Below are 19,465 nucleotides of genomic sequence, written 5' to 3'. Positions count from 1 at the left end.
GTCCTAGCGGTTACCAGCGCAGCCCTAAACACCACAAACCCACGCGGTTCTGGGTTTGAGTCTCTAGCCGCACCAATTTTTCGTGCATTTTCCATCCTTCATTTTTTTAGACAAATTATGTTTTTCTCAATGTAATGCCCTTAAAAATTGTTCATTTTATTTTGGCACCTGGCGTAAACCTCTACCACAACTGAGGCACATTTTCCATGATATTTTGGTCTTTAATTTAAATCACGGTGTATTTGAATTGGATTAATTAACAGCTCCAAAAAATTTCTAACTTTAATTGTTTGGCTCTGGAATAATTCAATTAGCTTCCACAAAAAGTTCCAGCATTATGATTTACTGCCTAAATTAAATCAGAATAGAAAACAGAAAAATACGCAAGAGAACCCCCGAATGGGCCTAATTGGATGCAGTTGGCCCATTAGTCTAGCCTGCACTTGGCTCTACGCTCTGAATTTGGCCCAAGAGCAACCTTTTTTTTGGACAGAAAGGCAGAGCAGAGAGCTGCATTTCATTGATCAAAAGTTTCTGAATTCCTAATTTCTTCACTTTTTTCCAACATATTTAAATGTTGGTCACTTCTTCTCTTTTTGTTTCAACATTTAAACAACTTTAACCAACATTTAAACTAGGTGGATTTCTCAAACAATTTCAAGATTACAAATTCCTCCATAATTCATGCCTTTCCATACATTTTCAACATTACAACCAGTGCGATTACCATACCTACAAATGCCCAAAAGTATTTGCAAATGGGTATTGGTAGTGCTTGATCTTCAAGCTTCCTAACCTTCTTCTTCAACATCCTAAGCTCAACAGCTAGCTCTCTCTCAGTGCGTGCTTCTCCCTCCATCCCTTCTTCCGGAGCTCGTGGTGCGGCCACTGCCGTTCGTGGCAGCATGTGCAACCATTCTTCATGCTCTTCTTGCAGTTCATTTATCAGAGTCTTGGCCAGAGCATCGACCCAAAGAAAGAAGCATGTCACCTGCATGAACACCAAACAGATCAACCCATTGCTCAAAGATCCCGACCAAGAAAATGGTGCAATTGCCCCGATTCTTACCCCATCCTCGCTGCACACGTAGAACGGACGATTCTGGTTCCTCGGTGTCTGAGAAACCCTCCGATCAACACCCGCCCGGCATCGCGGACAGACGAAGACAGGTATGTCCACACGCGCCCGGCTCTGCATCCGTGAGGTGGCGCGGGAGCTTGAGGAAGACATGTAGCTCGGAGCCGAAGGGATCTCAACGCCGCCGCGCCCTCCACTGCTAGCTTCCCACCGCCGCGCCCTCCACAGCTAGCTTCCCGCCGCCGTGCTCTCTCTCTCTCGTCGTGGTCACTGCCGTGCTCTCTGTCGCCGTGGTCACCGCCGCTGTCGCCCGCTTATATAGCACACCCGCCAACGGCTCTCTGCTCAACGGCTCTCTGCTGGGTCCCACAAGCCACGCGTGCAACGGTCTGAATAAAATTGTCAGTTTCTGTCGCCTGGTCCCACCTGTAAGGGCCGAGTCAGAAGGTTGACCTGACGGAGACGGCAGAGTTCACGGAACGAGTCGGTGCGCACGGACTAGGGGCAAAACTGAGCACAATTCGCATCTGAGGGCAAAACTGAGTACATGGACACCACTGAGGGCAAAAGGATAATCAACCCTTTGTTATTCGTACCATCTATGTAGTTCATTGTGGATCAAGTAAAATTTCAGATTGGTGTGCCGGCGGTGAACGGAACAGGTGCTTAGAGCTCACTGAAAGTCAGTACTGTGCTCTGATAATATCTTTTTCTTCGGACGTGCTTCTAATCTTCTTTGTGGGCTGTTGAAGCTAGGAGAGCCGAACTTCACCTAGCGATGTTCAAATTCACGTGCAATATATATTTGGTGAGATTCGCCGACTGTTTCTGGCGTTCATAAATTTTAATGTGCAATTAGGTTGTGCCCTCGTGTGATATTATGCTTGGAATCCCGCAAAAAAGAAAGAAATATTATATTCATGGTGTTGTGTGTCTGCGTCCAAAAAAGACCAAAACCCATACCCCTCCCCAAAATTGCACAATAAAGTATAAAATTGCACTAGTGAATGGTATGTAACTTTAGTGAAACTTTGGACCCAAGGGGTAGCTAAAAAGCTCCCTCGAGCATCTGAAAATAATAATAATAATAATAATAATAATAATGTAATATTTATATCAATTACAAAATTATATTTTACACAAGTACATATACCATTTAGCATGTTTGCTATATTTCACAAGCAAAGGACAAGTTTTGTCTCCAGAAAAAAGTCAGTGCTGTAAGCAACTTTTTAAGCATTAAATTCGTTTTTAATTTCCCGCAAAAAAATATGTTTTTTAACATAAACGACATGAAATGCGTACAAGTATAAATTTTAGGCAGTTGTATTAACACGTTTAGGCACATGATATGGCTATGTAGAGGCGTCGATGGTGTTTTTGGCTGGACCGACGATTTCTAGTGGCGAGCCGTCGGTGGATGTGATTCCACCTAATGGAATGCGATCGGCAACGACGTGCATTGTGTTCCAATGAGGTAGTCCTCCGCTTGGGAGCGCGTATGGCTCCATGGTCCTCCACTGCTAGGTAACTCTCGCAATGGCAGGAGGGTCTTGGACCTTCAAACCCGGCCAGAACGACGAGTTTGTTTTGTGGACCAATTCTATGCCACATGCGAGGATAGCGTAGCATGAGGACACTGCAAGAGTGCTGGAGTGTCCCGAATTGGGAATTTGGCGGTACCGGCGACCTTCCTCTCTCGCCAATCTTCATCTATGTGTGAAGGCGACCTTCATCTTTTGGAGCCTTTGATGGAGACTGGCACTTGTTGGGGCTTGACTGTCTACTTATGCGTGCATGGTGTTCACTTGCGTGGCATCTCAGGTTAATACTGTGCTACGCATGTAGCTACTATGATTTTGGAAAGTGGTGGCGACAACACATGATCACTTGCGTGGCGTCTCAGGTTAAGACCGTGCTACCTGTGATTCCGAAAAGTGGTGGCGACAACACATGATGACTTTGATTTGGTGGTGGTTCTCGAATACCTTGTCTCGAGCTCCGGGTGGAAATCTTAGGTTTGACCCTAGTCGGTTATACATGGCAATGGCGGTGTTTTGCATCTTAACCTTGTTGAAGGAATTGCTTAGATTTGCTCATACTTTATCTTCAGGTTGAAACCAAGGATCTGGCCATTGGTGATTGGATCCGCTGACAACGACGTCTAAGTGTTGTTCCCTTCCTGAAGACATTGCTACTCACTAGTGCAGAAATGCTTACACACAATCTTAATTGGTGGCACGCCACTTTCAATCTAGCTACGCCACCAGTATTTTTCCAAAATACCTGTTGTGTGGTCATACTCGGTACACCAAGACTAGTAGGTTACTAGTGGCATTCCTTCATTTTCACACGCCACTAGTGTGTGGGGCCAAGTGTAGATACCGGGCATATGTTATGAAGGAGTTTTGGAGATGGAGAAGGTTCTGAACACTATCCCTTGCAAGGTGTTGCAGGAGATGAACTTTTTATTGGCTGCACCATACACTGAATAGGAGATTAAATGCGCTCTTTTCCATATGTCTCCTTTGAAAGCTCCTAGCCCGGACGGTATCCTGGCCAAAAAAAAATTCAGCATCAATGGGAATTGTGTGGAATGGATGTCACTCAAACAGTTCTTAAGATTGTTGAAGGAAAGGACATCGTGGAGTTAATAACTAGTACTGTTTTGGTGTTAATTCTGAAGGTACCTGACCCCTCTAGTCTCTCTCAGTTTTGGCCTATTAGGTTGTGCAAGGTTCAGTACAAGATTGCCTCTAAGGTCTTGGCTAACTTGTTAAAGAACCCCCTATGAAGAGGAACAAAGTCTAAAAACACTGGTCATGCGCTCTAAAACTTGACATGAAGAAGGCTTATGACCTGGTTGAATGGACTTATCTTGAAGCAATTATGATCAAGTTGGGCTTTTCTCAACAGTGGCAATAGTTATGAACATGTTGAGCTCTATTTCTTTTTCTATTATGTTTAGTGAGAAGAAGTCGGATGAATTAAAACCCACCAGAGGTATCCGACATGGAGATCCTCTTTCACCTTACCTCTTTTTGCTGCAGCAGAGGGCTATTCATGCCTCCTGAAGTATTTTGACCAGTCATCATACTTAATAGGAATTAAAGTGGCTCAGTCACTACCTCTGGTGAATTCCTTATTGTTTGCATATGATAACCTGTTATGTTTGAAAGCAAGTAAAGAAGGGGCTGAAGAAGCATAAAACCTTTTGGAGACTTACTGCAAGGCTTTAGGACCAAAAATCAATTTAAAGAAGTTTTCTGTTTTCTTTAGCAAAGGGTGCCCTCATATTATCACGGATGAGGTAAAATCTAGGCTTAACATGCAAAATCAACCCTTAAGTGAAAAATATTTCGGTTTGCCTACTGATGTTAGAAGATCCTAAAATGGGACTTTCAAGTATTTTAAAGATATAATTTGGAACAAAAATTTAGGGCTGACTTGACAAACTCGTATCTGTGGGAGGGGAGGACATCTTGATCAAGTCTGTTGTGCAGGCTATCCTCTTGGGGTTGACTTAAATTACCTTGAGGTCTTTGTGAACACATGAATAAAATAATTAGAAAGTTTTGATGGGGCTCTAAAAAAAGTGGCATGAGTTTCATGGGAAATCATGATTCAACCTAAATCAATGGGAGGTTTGTTGTTCAGAGATTTGTAATTATTTAACTTAGTTCTGCTCGAGAGGCAGATGTGGAGGTTCGTACAAGACTCGAATTCTTTGGGTTCCAGAATTCTAAAATTTGTTATCTTCCTGGGGCCTTTGATTTCAGAAGCCAATCTTGGTTCACATGCTTCACAAATATGAAGATCTATTGTTGAGGGGAGGGATGTCCTTACCTAGGGCTTGATCAGGAATACCGAAGATGGTGTGACGACGAAGATACGGGTTCATAATTGGTTGCCTCGAGAGGAAGCAGTGAGATCGATTGCTACTCCAAATCATGCTAATGTCTCTATGGTGAGTGAACCTATTGACCAAACTACGACCTCTTGGAGGGAGGAGTTCGTGCACAACACATTCTTACCTATGGATGCCTCGGTGATCCTAGGAATCCCTTTGTGCACCTGTAATATATCTGATTTTTGGTCTTGGGCTCATGATAAAAGAGGCATTTTCAGTGTCCGCTTAGCCTAGAATGATGGTTCATCCCAAGTACAATCTAGAATGGTGGTTGTTTCATAAAGAGCAAAATACACAGAAGGTCCTAAAAGTATTCCAGGTGTATCAAAGGTCCTAAAAGTTTAAAATCATTCACTGTGTGTCATAAATGTGTGTAAGTCAGTTCACCGCGGGTCTTAAAAGTATTCCAAGTCCTAAAAGTTGTGGGTAAAATACACGTATAGGATCCGCAGTGAACGATTTCAAACTTTTAGGACCTACTTGACACACTTGTAATACTTTTAGGATCTCTAGTGCATTTTACTCTTTCATGAATCTTGGTCATCATCAACTGTAGCTGAAGCGAGAGATTGGTGTAAGCTTTGGAGTACTCTTGTCAACTTTCGATACACCTCACAATCGCGGTATGGCTCCCTCCCCTTGCTGCTCTTCGCGTGGAAGAGAAGACTTATGGCGTCATGCTCTTTTAGATTGTTCCATGTCGAGATGTCTATGGGCATTAGTAAATCCTGGAGTGGTGGAACATATGGTTTTGACAAATGAGGGCAATGCAAAACAATGGCCTTTTGCGATGAAGGCTTCCTTATCGCATGTTGACTTTGTGATGATGTCAGTCACACTTTGAGCGATTTGGTCGGCCCGCCGAAAAGCGATCTATGAAAATGAGTTCCAACCACCTGTTTCAACACATTTGTTTGTCCAAAGCTTTGCAAGTGTGTTGAGGGCAATTGCGGACAAAGATAAGAAATAAGTTCAGCCAAGGAAGAAAGAGTCTTGAAGGTTACCGTGGACATTGCCATCAATTGGTTTTGCCAAGTGTAATGTTTACGGAGTTGTTGCGCGACATGGGGGTGGAGGAGCAGTTTTAGCATTTTGTAGAGTAACAATGGCTTATACCTCAGGTCAACATCAATTACTTTCAACCGTATTACTGAAGCTTTGGCGTGTAGAGAAACTCAAGCCTTGGCAGATGATCAAAATGCTCGGAAGATCCTCATCTCATCCGATAGTGCAAGTATCGTCAAGGATATTGAGGAAAAAGGCGGAGGACAACATGCAGTGGTAATCAAGGAGCTTATTGCCCGCAAGGGAGATTTTGAGGTTTGGCAAAATTATCTTTTTCTTTAGAGCTTGGTACGTAAGAATGTCTGGTTGACACAACATCATGATCTTGTAACAACCCCTACGGACATTGATCAAAAAGGTAAAGTTGTTCCCTCAAAACAAAAACACCTAACAAGCAAAAATGTTGCTTCATGAAAAATTAACTTTCTCGTTCCATACAACCATATATTTATGTAGAAGTTCTATCATCCTAATCGTCAAAACTGAAAGGTTCGGCAATGCGCGCCATCCGGGTCTACTTACTATGCCCAGCAATCGACATTATTTTCATGGCATATCGGATCATCACGGCCTTAAATGCAATGTATACGTGCATCTCCCGTCTCCACATTCATTCATGTATACCGATTCCGTGACACCTCGAGCCAGTCACACGAACATGGCACTCGATGAAATCATTGAGAGAAGGTGCACCGTGCAGGCGGTCTTTGCGTTGCATAATTGAGTTGTCATTTCGGTGTATATGAGGGATAGCTAGCTAGTGTCGCCATTTTTTCAGCTCTGGTTTCACATGCATGCAATGCGGAGGTAATGGGGAACGTCGACAGTTCACACGCGGTTTCCACAATCCATCTGGAGCTTTACCCGGAATAGGAGCCTTCGTGGCCGTCCTACGGGAGCCATTGCTACACCCGAAACGAGAAGCAAATTATTCTCGATCGGTTGGCTGCTGGCTACAACTACTCGGCTCATTCCTTTGAGCACATACGCTTCTCTCTCTCTCTCTCTCTCTCTCTTCTCTCTCTGTCTCTCTCTCTCTCTGCACGCGCGGACGCCATGGACAAACCTCCGGCGGCAGCAGCAGCCAACAAGGCTGGCAATCCTCCGGCGGCAGCAGCAGCCAACAAGGTTCGCAATCCTCCGGCGGCAGCAGCGGCCAACAACTTTGCCAATCCTCCGGTGGCTTCGGTATGTGGTTCACAAATCACAATCATTTCTCGCAATATATATCGACGCTGATACTTTCCTCCCTTGCTTGATTGTGCTCAGCTGTCTCTACGTGATCGGCAGTAAATTAAGTAGCAAATGATCTGACATATAGTGTGTAGGACTATAGGACTAACCTGTGACAATCGCTTGATGGAAGTAATATAAGCCTTCAGATTCGAGCTAATTTCAGTTTTCTATCTACGTGTTCTTGTTTCTATTTGGACTGGCCAGATCTAATTAATATATTGGTTAGAGCTACACAGCGACTCTACGAGCTATATTTGATTAGCCCCTCGCTCTCTTTTGAAAATCTGCTGCTAGTAGTAGATCATAACCAAGGTGCTGTATATATAGTTTTCCATAGCTCGGTTGCAGCTAAAAAACCCTTGTTCAACAGCTGCAGGTGGTGGTGATAGCTCCTGCAGCGAATGTGGTCGTCAATGCACCAGCGAATGTGGTCGTCAATCCATCAGCAGAGGCGGCGTCAGCGTGTGGAGCTGCGGTAATGTGATTCCAACTTATTTCTGTCATACATCGATGCTGCTACCTTTTCCTTCCTTGCTTAAATGTGCTTTGTGTTTCTCTACGTTGTTGCCACTTGCCAGTAAACTAATTAGCAGATGTCAGTTTTGTATACGCGTTCTTGTTTCAGTGTCGCAGATCTAGAATACTGGTTAGAGCTACGCATCGACATAATAGATAGGAATGATGATCTTCTCAAGTACTGCTTCCCATCAGTTTCTAAAAAGAAGTACTGTGCTGTTTTCCACAGAATTCGCAGATAAAAAAAAGAGAGAAGTGCATTTTTCTATCCTGAACTCTTGCCCTAGTCTAATTTACAACCCCGAACTTCAATACCATCTAAATTACAACCCTCAACTCTCAAAATTGGTCAGGATTCAACCCTCCCCTCCTTGTTGACTGGTTTTGACCAGTCAAGGGGTCCAATCAGCATGCCACATCAGAAAAAAATTCAAAATTTCAAGAAAATATAATTAAAAATCTGTAAGATCGAGAAAAAATCCAAAATAAAATTTCCCCGGAAAAAAGTTTGCGAAAAAATTCGAGAACTTTTTCCTGTATTTTTCGGGAAAAAATAAAAATAATAACTTTTTTTTGGAAATTACTTTTTCTAGAAATTTTAACTTTTTTATTTTACATTTTTAAATATTATTCTTGGTAATTTGAAATTTTTCCCCGGAGTTTTTTTATTTTAAGTATTTTTTGGTTTTTCATGGAAATATTGATAATTTTGTTTTTCGGAAATTCGTTTTTTTATTTTTCCCTGATTTTTCCTGGAAATTTGAAATTTTTTATTTCTTTTCCTGGATTTTTTCGATTTTACAGATTTAAATTTTTTTTGCTGACGTGGCATGCTGACTGGACCTGTTGACGGGTCAAAACCGGTCAACAGAGAGGAGAGGATTGAATCCTAGCCGGTTTTGAGAGTTGGGGGTTGTAATTTAGACGGCATTGAAGTTTGGGGTTGTAAATTAGACCAAGGCAAGAGTTCAGGGTTGAAATATGCACTTCTTTCTAAAAAAAACTTGTTAATTTCCGTGACGAGCGAGCGTGAAGATTGCTGCTTTAATTACTACCCCCGGTGACTTGTTAATTCAGCAGTATTGCTTGCATGCTGGTACCACTGCTGAACTGAACTGACCCGTTGAACTGACTGCTGCAGGCTTCTGCAGCGAATGCCAATGCCTGGAAGAAGAAGAAGGACAAGTGTTGCATGATATTTCTGGTCGTTGGGCAGACCTTCCTGGCTCTGCTGCTGGTAGCTCATGCAGCGTACAATGCGGCCAATTCTCCGGCGCCGGGAGCAGCGGTAATGTGCTTCACAGTCATTTCTGTCAAAACATGTATCGATGTTGCAACATTTTCCTTGGATCATAAAACCAAGGTGTTTATTTGAAATTGCATAGCTTGTGGGGGGCGTGATCTTCTCAAGTATAGTACTGCATTCCATCATTTTCTAAGAAAAGGCACTATTTTCCATGGAGGTTGCAGATTAAGATCCTATCCTTGTTAATTTTCCTGACGAACGAGCGATGTTCGCAGATTTACTATCCCCGATGACTTGAGTTTGATTGAACATGTGCTTGCATGCTGGTAATGTTATCGCTGCTGAACTGAACTGAACTGACCCGTTGAGCTCAACTGCTGCAGGATGTTGCGCTGCTGACAATTTGGCTCATCTGTCTGGCGTTGAGCGTTGTTATGCTCGTGCTGCTGTGCATCGAAAAGTAGAGAATCTATGTCAGGTCTGGAGTAGATTGCAGGAGTGCGCGCGCCACCCGATCGATGAGGACGACGGTAAATAAGGTGGCGCAAGTGTGTGTTAAGTTATCGTGTGTGGCCTGCGTGCCACCTGTGTGGAACTTATATATAAGGCCCCGTTTGATAGCTCAGTTTTTTTAAAATATTCTAAGAATACTGCAGTTTTTAAGATTACCACAGTTTTAGTTATCATGAGGTGTTTGGCTGCCACTAAAAACTATGTTTTTAATATTGAATTATTTGCAAAACCGTGGTATTATCTCTGTATAAAAAAAAGAACCCAGGACCTCTTTTTTTAAAACAGAGCTCGTGAAAGAAAGGCGTCATCCTTATCTTCTTCCTTGCTCCAAGCCGTTGCTGCCCCCTCCTTCGTTCTCCCGTTGCTTTCGCTCGGCGAGCTTGTTTTGCCGGATGTCATTCAGTGTGGTCCCTAGCCGGAAGCGGTGCAGACCTTTGTCTTTGCTGCGCTAGCTGCTGCGGTGCCCTGTATGTTGGCTAGCTGCTGCGGTGCCCTGCTAGCCTAGAGGAAATAGGCAAGCAAATCCTGCTGGACTCGAGCTTGCTACTCAGACGTATGGATGCAAAGCTGATTTGCTGCTCTTCTTGCTCATGCGTTTTTTGTCTACCCGTGCTAGCCACAACACATGAGTGTTCATACCCAACTATATAATCCACTCTAATGAAGCAAAGTATGGAGTGGTTGCAACTAGCTAGGAACATGCGTGTTTGTAGCTGCTATCAACTGCCTAGCTAATTTACATTGTTGCATAAAGCACCAGCCAAACAGGTCACAGTATTCCCAATACGGCAAAATATTTTGGTATGTCAAAATTGTGGTATCTTGCACCTACGGACTAAAATACTGTGGTTTTCAATACTTCAGTTTTTGCAATACCTTGCTATCAAACACAGCCTAAGCTGTGTGTTGTACTACAATCAAGTCCGAAGATGAAAGTAAACTGAACTCTCGTAAGTCAGGCATAGTGAACCTCAGGTACGTCGGCAATCACGCCGGCAGTTGGTATCGACCGAGGCTGATTCCCGATTCTCGTGACCTTGAGCTGTAAATTCTCGTGCCACCTGTATATTTTCTCTTTGGTTTTTTACTTGGTTTTCAACAATAAATATGGCTGCTGCTTTTTAGAAGCTGGATAATTAAAACCTATTTAAAAATAAATAATATATTTAAGAAAAAAGTTCAGCCTGTGTTTTATAAAAAAGTTCAGTCTATATAAAAATAATTCATCATATATTAAAAAATGTTTTTTGTATCAATAAATATTAATCGTATAACTAAAAAAAGTTCACCATTTATTAAAAAATTCAATGTGTATGATAAATGTGCAGTTTGTATATGAACACTGTTCGCATATACTAAAAAAATCAGCCTGTATTCGAAAAAAAATGTTCACCATACACTGCAAAGAACCAAAAGAAGAAGAAAAACCAATCTAAAAAGAAGAAAAAGAAAAACAAACGAAAAAAATAAAAATTGAAGAAAAGGCCAAAATAGAAAACCCGCACATAAAAAACAAATGAATTTGCGTGCTCGCTGCTGAATGACTTAGCCCATCCCGTCTCTGCTTCAGCGAAGCCGCGCCTATATAACGCACGCGGACGTCATATAGGACTGGCAGTGTTACACCATGTCAAATGTGACTTTCGACCTTTGCAACCGACCCTTGTATGTGATACAACTATACATTTGATTATGAAAGCGTATTACCACATCATTATATATTTGATTAGATGCAATTTTGTTTATCCAAAGGGCCAAAATATTAAATTTATTATTTTATTTATTTTATGTCGATTATACATGCTTTGGTGCATGAGTTACATGGTCCTTGTGTAAAGGCCGATATTTATCTATCGCTCGGAGGGTCAACCTAGCAGGTGTGGAGTTTTAACATCATCACTGGTTTGATTGGAGACCGAGACAAGTCGAATAAACATTGTTATTCAGATTGGAGTTTTGCTTGAGTGCTACACATATTGAGGCTTCCAGTGATTCATTTATAGTAGTGCAACAAATATACCGTGCTTGTCAATGTTTTGCCGAATCACTTATTGATCATCTTCACATGTGTCTAGAATTATTCTACTTTTAAATGTGAATGGATAAGCATATAATAATGGCATTGGTATTACAATTATAGAAAAAATAATGTGAAATAATAACTAAAACAAATGAATATAATGAATTTTATTAGGAATATTGAAGTAATTGCATTTGTATTGCCTCTTAAGAAGAATAAAATGAAATAAAAATTTGAGAATTTGCACACAACTTTGCACTAAAATTGTACTTTTTTGTTCTAAGCAAAGAATAACCTTATAATCGTGGAATTTCACACATATTGCATAGTATTTTGTGAATACATTCATACTCACCCAACATCCAAGAATACTCAAGAAAGGAAATTATTTTGAAAACCGACTAATAGAGAAAAGAAAAAACACGTAAAAACAGAAAAACAAAGAAATTACAAAGGTAGAGAGGGAAGGACTGGGTCGTACATGTAATGGATCTCAGCCCATTAAGCAATTGACTGACCCAAATTAGAGGTCAGTCGGTTATTACCATTACAAAACAAGACACACAACACATAGAAAAAACACACAGGATAATCTTAGAGGAAAATCAATCGTCAAGAAATTGACTGACCCAAATTTATAAATCAGCTGACCGACATATAGCTAAAGTGACCGAGTACACCATGTTACAAAATGGTGATTGTTTGGCTGGACACATCTGGAATCAGGAAAAAATCGACTGACACCAAAAACAATTTCAGGTGATCGAGATATAGACGGCCCCTAAAATCATCGCTGGAAAGTGCACTTAGAAATGTTAAGCATTATGCCGGGAATGCAGAAAAAATAACTGAAAAAGCACAGAGTAAATGTTCGTGGCTTCAGTTTTTGGAAGTACACATTGATCTTACATGCACGGCCCCATTGGGTAAGAACTAATTAAGAAACAACTATAGCAATATACACTATGGTCTATATGTTCTACGGACGGATTAAACTTTCTTTGGAGAGTACTGGGATAACCTCCATGCCATCTAAGCGTTGTCCAATCGGGCAAATGGTGGTGAATGTCCTTGTCCTTGGGTAGTAATATCCCAACTCTTTGCCTGTGTTGAGAAATATCCAGTCACCTTGGGGATCAAGAGCCAATGGTGTAGTCTTGTCCGACGAGTACTCGTCCCCGAGCTCGATCCGATGACCCAACAACCAATCCACTCCTTCCTCCAAGATCCATATGTCCACAGCGTTGGCTCTGTCGTTGGAGCAAACAACACAAATGCTGCCTAGGAGCTCAACGATGGACGCAACGCGCTCATAGTCGCATCGAAGTCCCTGCAACACCTCGAACTCTTTGGTGCTAACGTCCAACACCACCACCTCGCATCGTCCTCTTGAAGGTTCTGTGCAAAGATCAGGATCCACCATCCAGTAGAGTTTACCTCGAGCGTATGCCGGCTGCATGTTGGCGACCGGCCTTGGAGAAGTGTTAATCGGAGTCCAGTAACACGATGTAACGTCCTCGATGCGGCTATAGCTCTCACATGTCGAGACACGATTTAGAGACATAACCGCATTAAAAGCAATGTCGCAAGTCAGGCAATCATTACAACATCCCATGTAATATATAATAAAAGGGGGAGATACATAGTTGGCTTACACTCGCCACGTCACATCAAAGTACATAAATAACATCCATCATACAAACACTCATGGCCCGACTACGGCGCCAAAATAGAAGAAAACCCAACATGCGACAAGGCCCTGAATCGAACCCCAACTAGGCACCACTACTGATCATCAGGAAAAGTCACGTAGTAACGCTGAGAGTCCTCGTCGAACTCCCACTTGAGCTCGTACTCGTCACCTGGAGCGGAATCACCTGGACCTGCATCTGGAGTTATAGTATCTGTGAGCCACAGGGACTCAGCAATCTCGCACCCTCGCGATCAAGACTATTTAAGCTTATAGGATTGGGTAAGGTAAATATAAGTGGAGCTGCAGCAAGCGACTAGCATATGGTGGCTAACTTATACGCAAAAGAGAGCGAGAAGAGGAGGCAAAGCGCGAGCGAGAATCTAGAAGAACAACCTGCGCAAGCATTACTCCAACACCGCGTCCACTTCCGGACCCCGCCGAGAAGAGGCCATCACGGCAACACACTCGGTTGATTCATTTTAATTAATTAAGGTTCAAGTTATCTACAACCGGACATTAACAAATTCCCATCTGCCCATAACCGCGGGCACGGCTTTTGAAAGTTCAATCCCTGCAGGGGAGTCCCAACTTAGCCCATGACAAGCTCTCACGGTCAACGAAGGAATAGACCTCCTCCCAAGACGTTCCGATCAGACTCGGTATCTAGGTAACTCAAGACACTTCGACAGGTTAAAACAAGACCAGCAACACCGCCCGAATGTGCCGACAAATCCCGATAGGAGCTGCACATATCTCTTTCTCAGGGCACACTCAGATAGGTCAAGCTACGAGTGAAACCAACCCTCAAGTTTCCCCGAGGTGGCCCCGCAGGCTGCCCGGTTCGGACCAACACTCAGAGGGAACACTGGCCCGGGGGGGGGGTTAAAATAAGATGACCCTTGAGTCTGCAGAACCCAAGGGAAAGAAAAGGCTAGGTGACAAATGGTAAAACCAAGGTTGGGCATTGCTGGACAAGCTTTAATCAAGGCGAAATATCAAGGGGTTCCCATTATAACCCAACCGCGTAAGGAACGCAAAATCCGAGAACATAACACCGATATGATGGAAACTAGGACGGCAAGAGTGGAACAAAACACTAGGCGAGAGGCCGAGCCTTCCACCCTTTACCAAGTATATAGATGCATTAAGATAACATAGCAATATAATGATATCCCAACAAGTAAATAAATGTCCCAACAAGGAACGGCTCCAATCTTCACCTGCAACTAGCAACGCTATAAGAGGGGCTGAGCAAAGCGGTAACATAGCCAAACAACGGTTTGCTAGGACATGGTGGGTTAGAGGTTCAACATGGCAATTGGGAGGCTGACAAGCAAATGGTAGGCATCGTAGCATTGGCATAGCAAGAGCGAGCAAACTAGCATAGCAAAGATAGTAGTGATTTCAAGGGTATGATCATCTTGCCTGCACAGTTGTCAGAGTTGACTGGATCCTCACAAGCAAACTCAACGGACTCCTCGGTAGCGAACTCGTCTCCCGGCTCTACCCAAACAAGACAAACAATCAACAAGGATACAATCAACCACGTGCAAGACCAAGCAATATGATGAAATGAAGATATGCTATGCGGGATGCGATGCGGGATGCAAAATGCAAGATATGACAGGAAATGCATGAACCTGGCCTCAACTTGGAATTCCAAGGGTGCCACTGGAAAGATGAGATGAAATCGCTTGAAAACGATATAAAGAACGCCGGAATCGGAGTTACGGTTTGGAAATGGCAAGCATTTCAAAAATGACACCGGCCTGCGATTTACAGCAATTAGGCATCTAAATGCAACGAAATGAACATGCTACAGCCACCAAACATGACAACAAAATACATGGCATGGATGCACACAAGATTCTTAACAAAAGACTAGCACTGAGCTACGGCCAATTCATCCATTATGAGGTTCAAACAAGTATGTCAAAAACGCAAATGCAAAACAGATTCCAGACTTAGTGAAATTAACACTTGTCTGCAATTTCAGATCACGAAGCCCTCTTCGGAGCAGCAAAATAACATGATACATGACCTGATTAGGGCAATTAAGAACATGACATGGAGCTACTCAACAATCTTAACAAAAGTCCCAAAGTGACCTGGGGCCAAAAGGGATCACAAAATATACCAACGGGCACACGAACATGGCTAAAACACAATCAGTTTTCAGACTTAGTGAAAACTGAGACATGCTGAAATATAACTCACGAAGGCATGTAAACGAGCTCGATGCACTCACTACGGTGCAAGTCATGGCAAGCAAATCATACATCCATTAAGAAGGCACAAAATACAAGCTATAAATGGCAATAACAATGGCATAGCATGCACGGATCAACAACAACAACATCGGCAAAATCGAAAACGAGTTGACGATCTGCCCAGATTCACCATGAAGCAAAAGTAGAGCTCGATTGACTCAAGCTAGGTGCTCCATAATTTCAAACAAAGACATGGATGGATAGAGCACAACATGAATAACGAAACTCCTTTACTGATCATCCTCAAAAGAGGCACGGATCACTAGGAAACAAGCTGAACATATGGCATCATGAACCAAATAATCCCAGACTTAGTGAAAACTACTAAGTCTCTGAAAACAGATTTCCCGTGTGCCTCACTTTGCAAGCTTGCACAAGTCACCACACACACCCTAAAAATGCATGGGTTGCACCTCTGGAAAGAAAACAAAATCCTTAACAAAACATATGAAGGACTCACAGGCATAGCATGCACACAATAATCATGGCAAAAATGACAAAAGTCTAAGATGAACTAGCAGATCTGACAATTAACTCAGGAAGCCTCCTTCTAACAGCATTTCGGGCATCAAGATGAGCTCAAATGAAAATGATGCAATGGAATGAAATGATGTAATCGTCGAGACGAACATTTTGATATATTATATGTCCAAAACGAAGCTACGGATGCAAAGTTGCGGCAGGTCAAAGTATGCATAAAAATTAGGGTTCAGGGATAAAAAGTCAACCGTCAAATTTCCAGATCCAGATCCAGATCCAGATCGGGCACGGGAACCGAGGCACGCCGGAGAGCACTGTAGCTGGCCGGAGTTTCAGCTCTCGCCAGAGTTCATGGTTGCCGGCGTCGGAGAGGAAGAAGAGGAGACCGTGGCGGTGGTGCGGCTCGGCGGAGGAGGCGGCTTGGACGGGGGCGGCGCCGGCGATGTGGAGGCGCGGGTGGCGGCGTGGAGGCCCGCGGCGGCGGCGGCCGGCGTCGGCGGCGGGGCGGCGGCCGGCGTCGTGGAGGAGAAGAAGCGGGGCGGCGGCGCGGCAGGTGAGGATGGCGGCGGGCGACGGGGCGGAGCAGGCGGCGAGGCGGCTCGGCCGGGCGGCGGCGGATCCGGGCCGCGGGGGCCGGAGTCGGGCTCCCGGGCCGCGGCGGCGGCGGGGACAGGCGAGGCCATGTGGCGGCCTACGGTAGGCTGAGGGGAGCGGGGCGGACACGTCCGGCTCGCGCGGACGTTGTCCGGCGGCGGCGGAGAGGTTTTTTTTAGGGTTTCGGGAAGGGAGAAGATCCGAAAACGGAGGGGTGTATATATAGGCATAGAGGGAGCTAGGAGAGTCCAAATGAGGTGCGGTTTTCGGCCATGCGATCGTGATCGAACGCTCTAGATGATGGAGCAGAGTTTGGTGGGTTTTGGGCCAAATTGAAGGGGTGTTGGGCTGCAACACACACGAGGCCTTTTCGGTCCCTCGGTTAACCGTTGGAGTATCAAACGAAGTCCAAATGATACGAAACTTGACAGACGGTCTACCGGTAGTAAACCAAGGCCGCTTGGCAAGTCTCGGTCCAATCCGGAAATGTTTAATCCCCAAACACGAAAGAAAGCTAGAAATGACCACCGGAGAAGAACGAAGCGCCGGAATGCAAAACGGACAACGGGGAAAATGCTCGAATGCATGAGACGAACATGTATGCAAATGCAATGCACATGATGACATGATATGAGATGCATGACAATGAAAACAACACACGGAGACAAAGACCCGAACCCGAGGAAATAAATATAACTTAACGCCGGAAACGGCAAGAGTTGGAGTACAAATAGGGAAAGTTGCATCCGGGGTGTTACACACGAGGTATCAATGAGCTGGACAAAGCAGTCGAGCTGGTAGCTCCGAGTCGCAAAGTTTCTCTCTCGGTAGGCGAGGAGCACTGGCACGTGCTTCTTCGTCCTTGCATCGTACCCCAACCCGATCCTTCCAGGAAAGAAGGATCCATCTTCGCTGTCGTACTCCTCGGATATGGGCTTGTAGTAGCCAACACTTGGATTGCAGATGAAATCCCATGAAGTGCCCTTCAGTCGATGCAGCTGCCGACGACTAGATCGTGCACAGGTTTCGAGGAGCATGACACTCTGCGATTAGAAGATGGCTGTTGGTGCTTGTCCATTGGCTGCAGAGGAAAGAAGACGCCAAGGTAGGGTTCTAGGAGCATCACTTTCAGTAATTTCTGGTTTGCGTCGTGGAGTAGTGTGTGTTGTTGCATGAATCTGTCGCTCTTGACCACTGCGTGCCAGTCTTTGCACACATGGCTCAGTGAAGCGAGGGAACGAGCCGACAGCCACTTGAGCACATCCGACCAAGCCTTTCTCCACGGTGACGAGAAGATCATCTCCTTGTTCGTGCGGCCTACCGACATCAGGCTCTCCTCAACAGGCCCATGGTATGTGTTGGATTATGGATGGGCTTAGACCCATATAAGACACTAATCCCTGATTAATCTTGAGGCCCATGTATGAGATGGCAGGTGGTGGGAAGTTTAGTCCCACCTTGCTAGTTGAGGAGAGTTGAGACCTCTTTATAAGGGCTGCTCTACCACTTGCCATTGGGAGCTTGGAAAGAGGAGTGGTACATGCGCGCTCCTCCTCCGCCGCCTGCCTCGCCTCGGGTCGGGTAATCAGGGATTAATTAACGAGTCGCTAACATGTGGGCCACTGTCCAAGACGTTCCCAACTCTGTTCGCCTCTGCTTCCACTACTTCCTCTGCATCGACACCATGGTCGACGACGCCGAGGCTGCTGCTCATAGAAGTTTCGATTCTATGTTCTGTACGTGTTAGTATGCTTAGGTATCACTATGAGATGCATACCTTTTATGCGATGCTTACTGTTTACTCGTGGATAAGTCTAATCGGAAAAGTGCTAATATTTCCAACAATCCAAAAACCTTATTTTAGGCACTTCTCGATTCAAGGCTTTGTTGCTACTCTGAAACCGGAAAAGTTTACCGGGATGCATTTTAAGCGTTGGCAGACTAGGACCACCTTGTGGCTCACAGCGATGAACGTGTTCTGGGTTGGTGGTGTGTCCCTCACAGAAACGATTGCTCCTGATCAGGAGAAGGCATTTAGGGAGGCAACCACAATCTTTCTGGGAGCAGTTCTGAGTGTGATTGGAGACAAGTTGGTTGACGCCTATATTCATATGGGCGTTGCCAAAAACTTGTGGGATGCTCTCGAAGTCAAATTCGGCGCAACTGATGCTGGAAGTGAGCTGTATGCCATGGAGCAGTTCCATGATTACAGGATGGTTGATAACCGCTCTGTATTGGACCAGGCTCATGAGATACAGTGCATTGCTAAGGAGCTGGAGCTCCTGAAGTGTGAGTTACCGGACAAGTTTGTCGCGGGTTGCATTATTGCAAAACTCCCTCCTAGTTGGAGGAACTTTGCTACTTCTCTCAAGCACTTGAGACGTGAAATCTCTGTTGAGGATGTCATTGGTCATCTCAGTGTTGAGCAGAACTCGAGAGCAAAGGACTCACACGTGAAAGGGGCAGAGGGTTCTTCTAGCGCCAATGTGGTGTAGAAGAACTTCCACAAGTTCAAGGGAAAGAACTCTGTCCAGCAGAATACTACCTTTAAGAAGAAGGGTAAGAAGAAAGACAAAAAGAGAGATGGCTGCTTTACTTGTGGTTCAGATGAACATTGGGCAAACAAGTGCCCAAACAAGTATAAGAAGCCAGCATAGGACTCCAAGTCTGTGAATGTCACTCTGAGCAACAATGATGCGGCATCTGGGTATGGTAATCTGTTTACCATACTTTTAGTTTGTCAGTCCACCGATTGGTGGATTGACACTGGGGCCAATATTCATGTGTGTGCTGATGCGTCTTTGTTTTCATCCTACCAGGTCGCACGAGATTGTTCCGTCCTGA

The 19,465-nt window shown here is 44.3% G+C and overlaps 1 protein-coding gene across 1 annotated transcript; it reads left to right on the top strand.

The window, feature by feature from the left end:
• The first annotated feature begins 7,030 nt into the window (after positions 1-7,030).
• LOC125554261 (uncharacterized) lies at positions 7,031-9,734 on the top strand. Its single transcript, XM_048717835.2, has 4 exons — positions 7,031-7,241; positions 7,660-7,764; positions 8,947-9,093; positions 9,435-9,734. Exons 1-4 carry the CDS (start codon positions 7,110-7,112, stop codon positions 9,513-9,515), a joined length of 465 nt encoding a protein of 154 aa, XP_048573792.1. The 5' UTR covers positions 7,031-7,109; the 3' UTR covers positions 9,516-9,734.
• The last annotated feature ends 9,731 nt before the right edge of the window (positions 9,735-19,465 follow it).

The sequence above is a fragment of the Triticum urartu genome, chromosome 4A, assembly GCF_056163025.1.
Source record: "Triticum urartu cultivar PI428250 chromosome 4A, HENAU_Tu73, whole genome shotgun sequence".
Lineage (NCBI taxonomy): Eukaryota > Viridiplantae > Streptophyta > Magnoliopsida > Poales > Poaceae > Triticum > Triticum urartu.
Note: the sequence above shows the minus strand (reverse complement) of the source record. Positions and strands in the feature narration are given on the sequence as shown.

Excerpts from the sequence above, each read along its gene's own strand:
- LOC125554261 (XM_048717835.2), top strand. The coding sequence starts at position 7,110 with ATGGACAAACCTCCGGCGGCAGCAGCAGCCAACAAGGCTGGCAATCCT. Across the intron at positions 7,242-7,659 it reads CCAATCCTCCGGTGGCTTCG|CTGCAGGTGGTGGTGATAGC; the intron begins GTATGTGGTTCA and ends CTTGTTCAACAG. Across the intron at positions 9,094-9,434 it reads CTCCGGCGCCGGGAGCAGCG|GATGTTGCGCTGCTGACAAT; the intron begins GTAATGTGCTTC and ends CAACTGCTGCAG.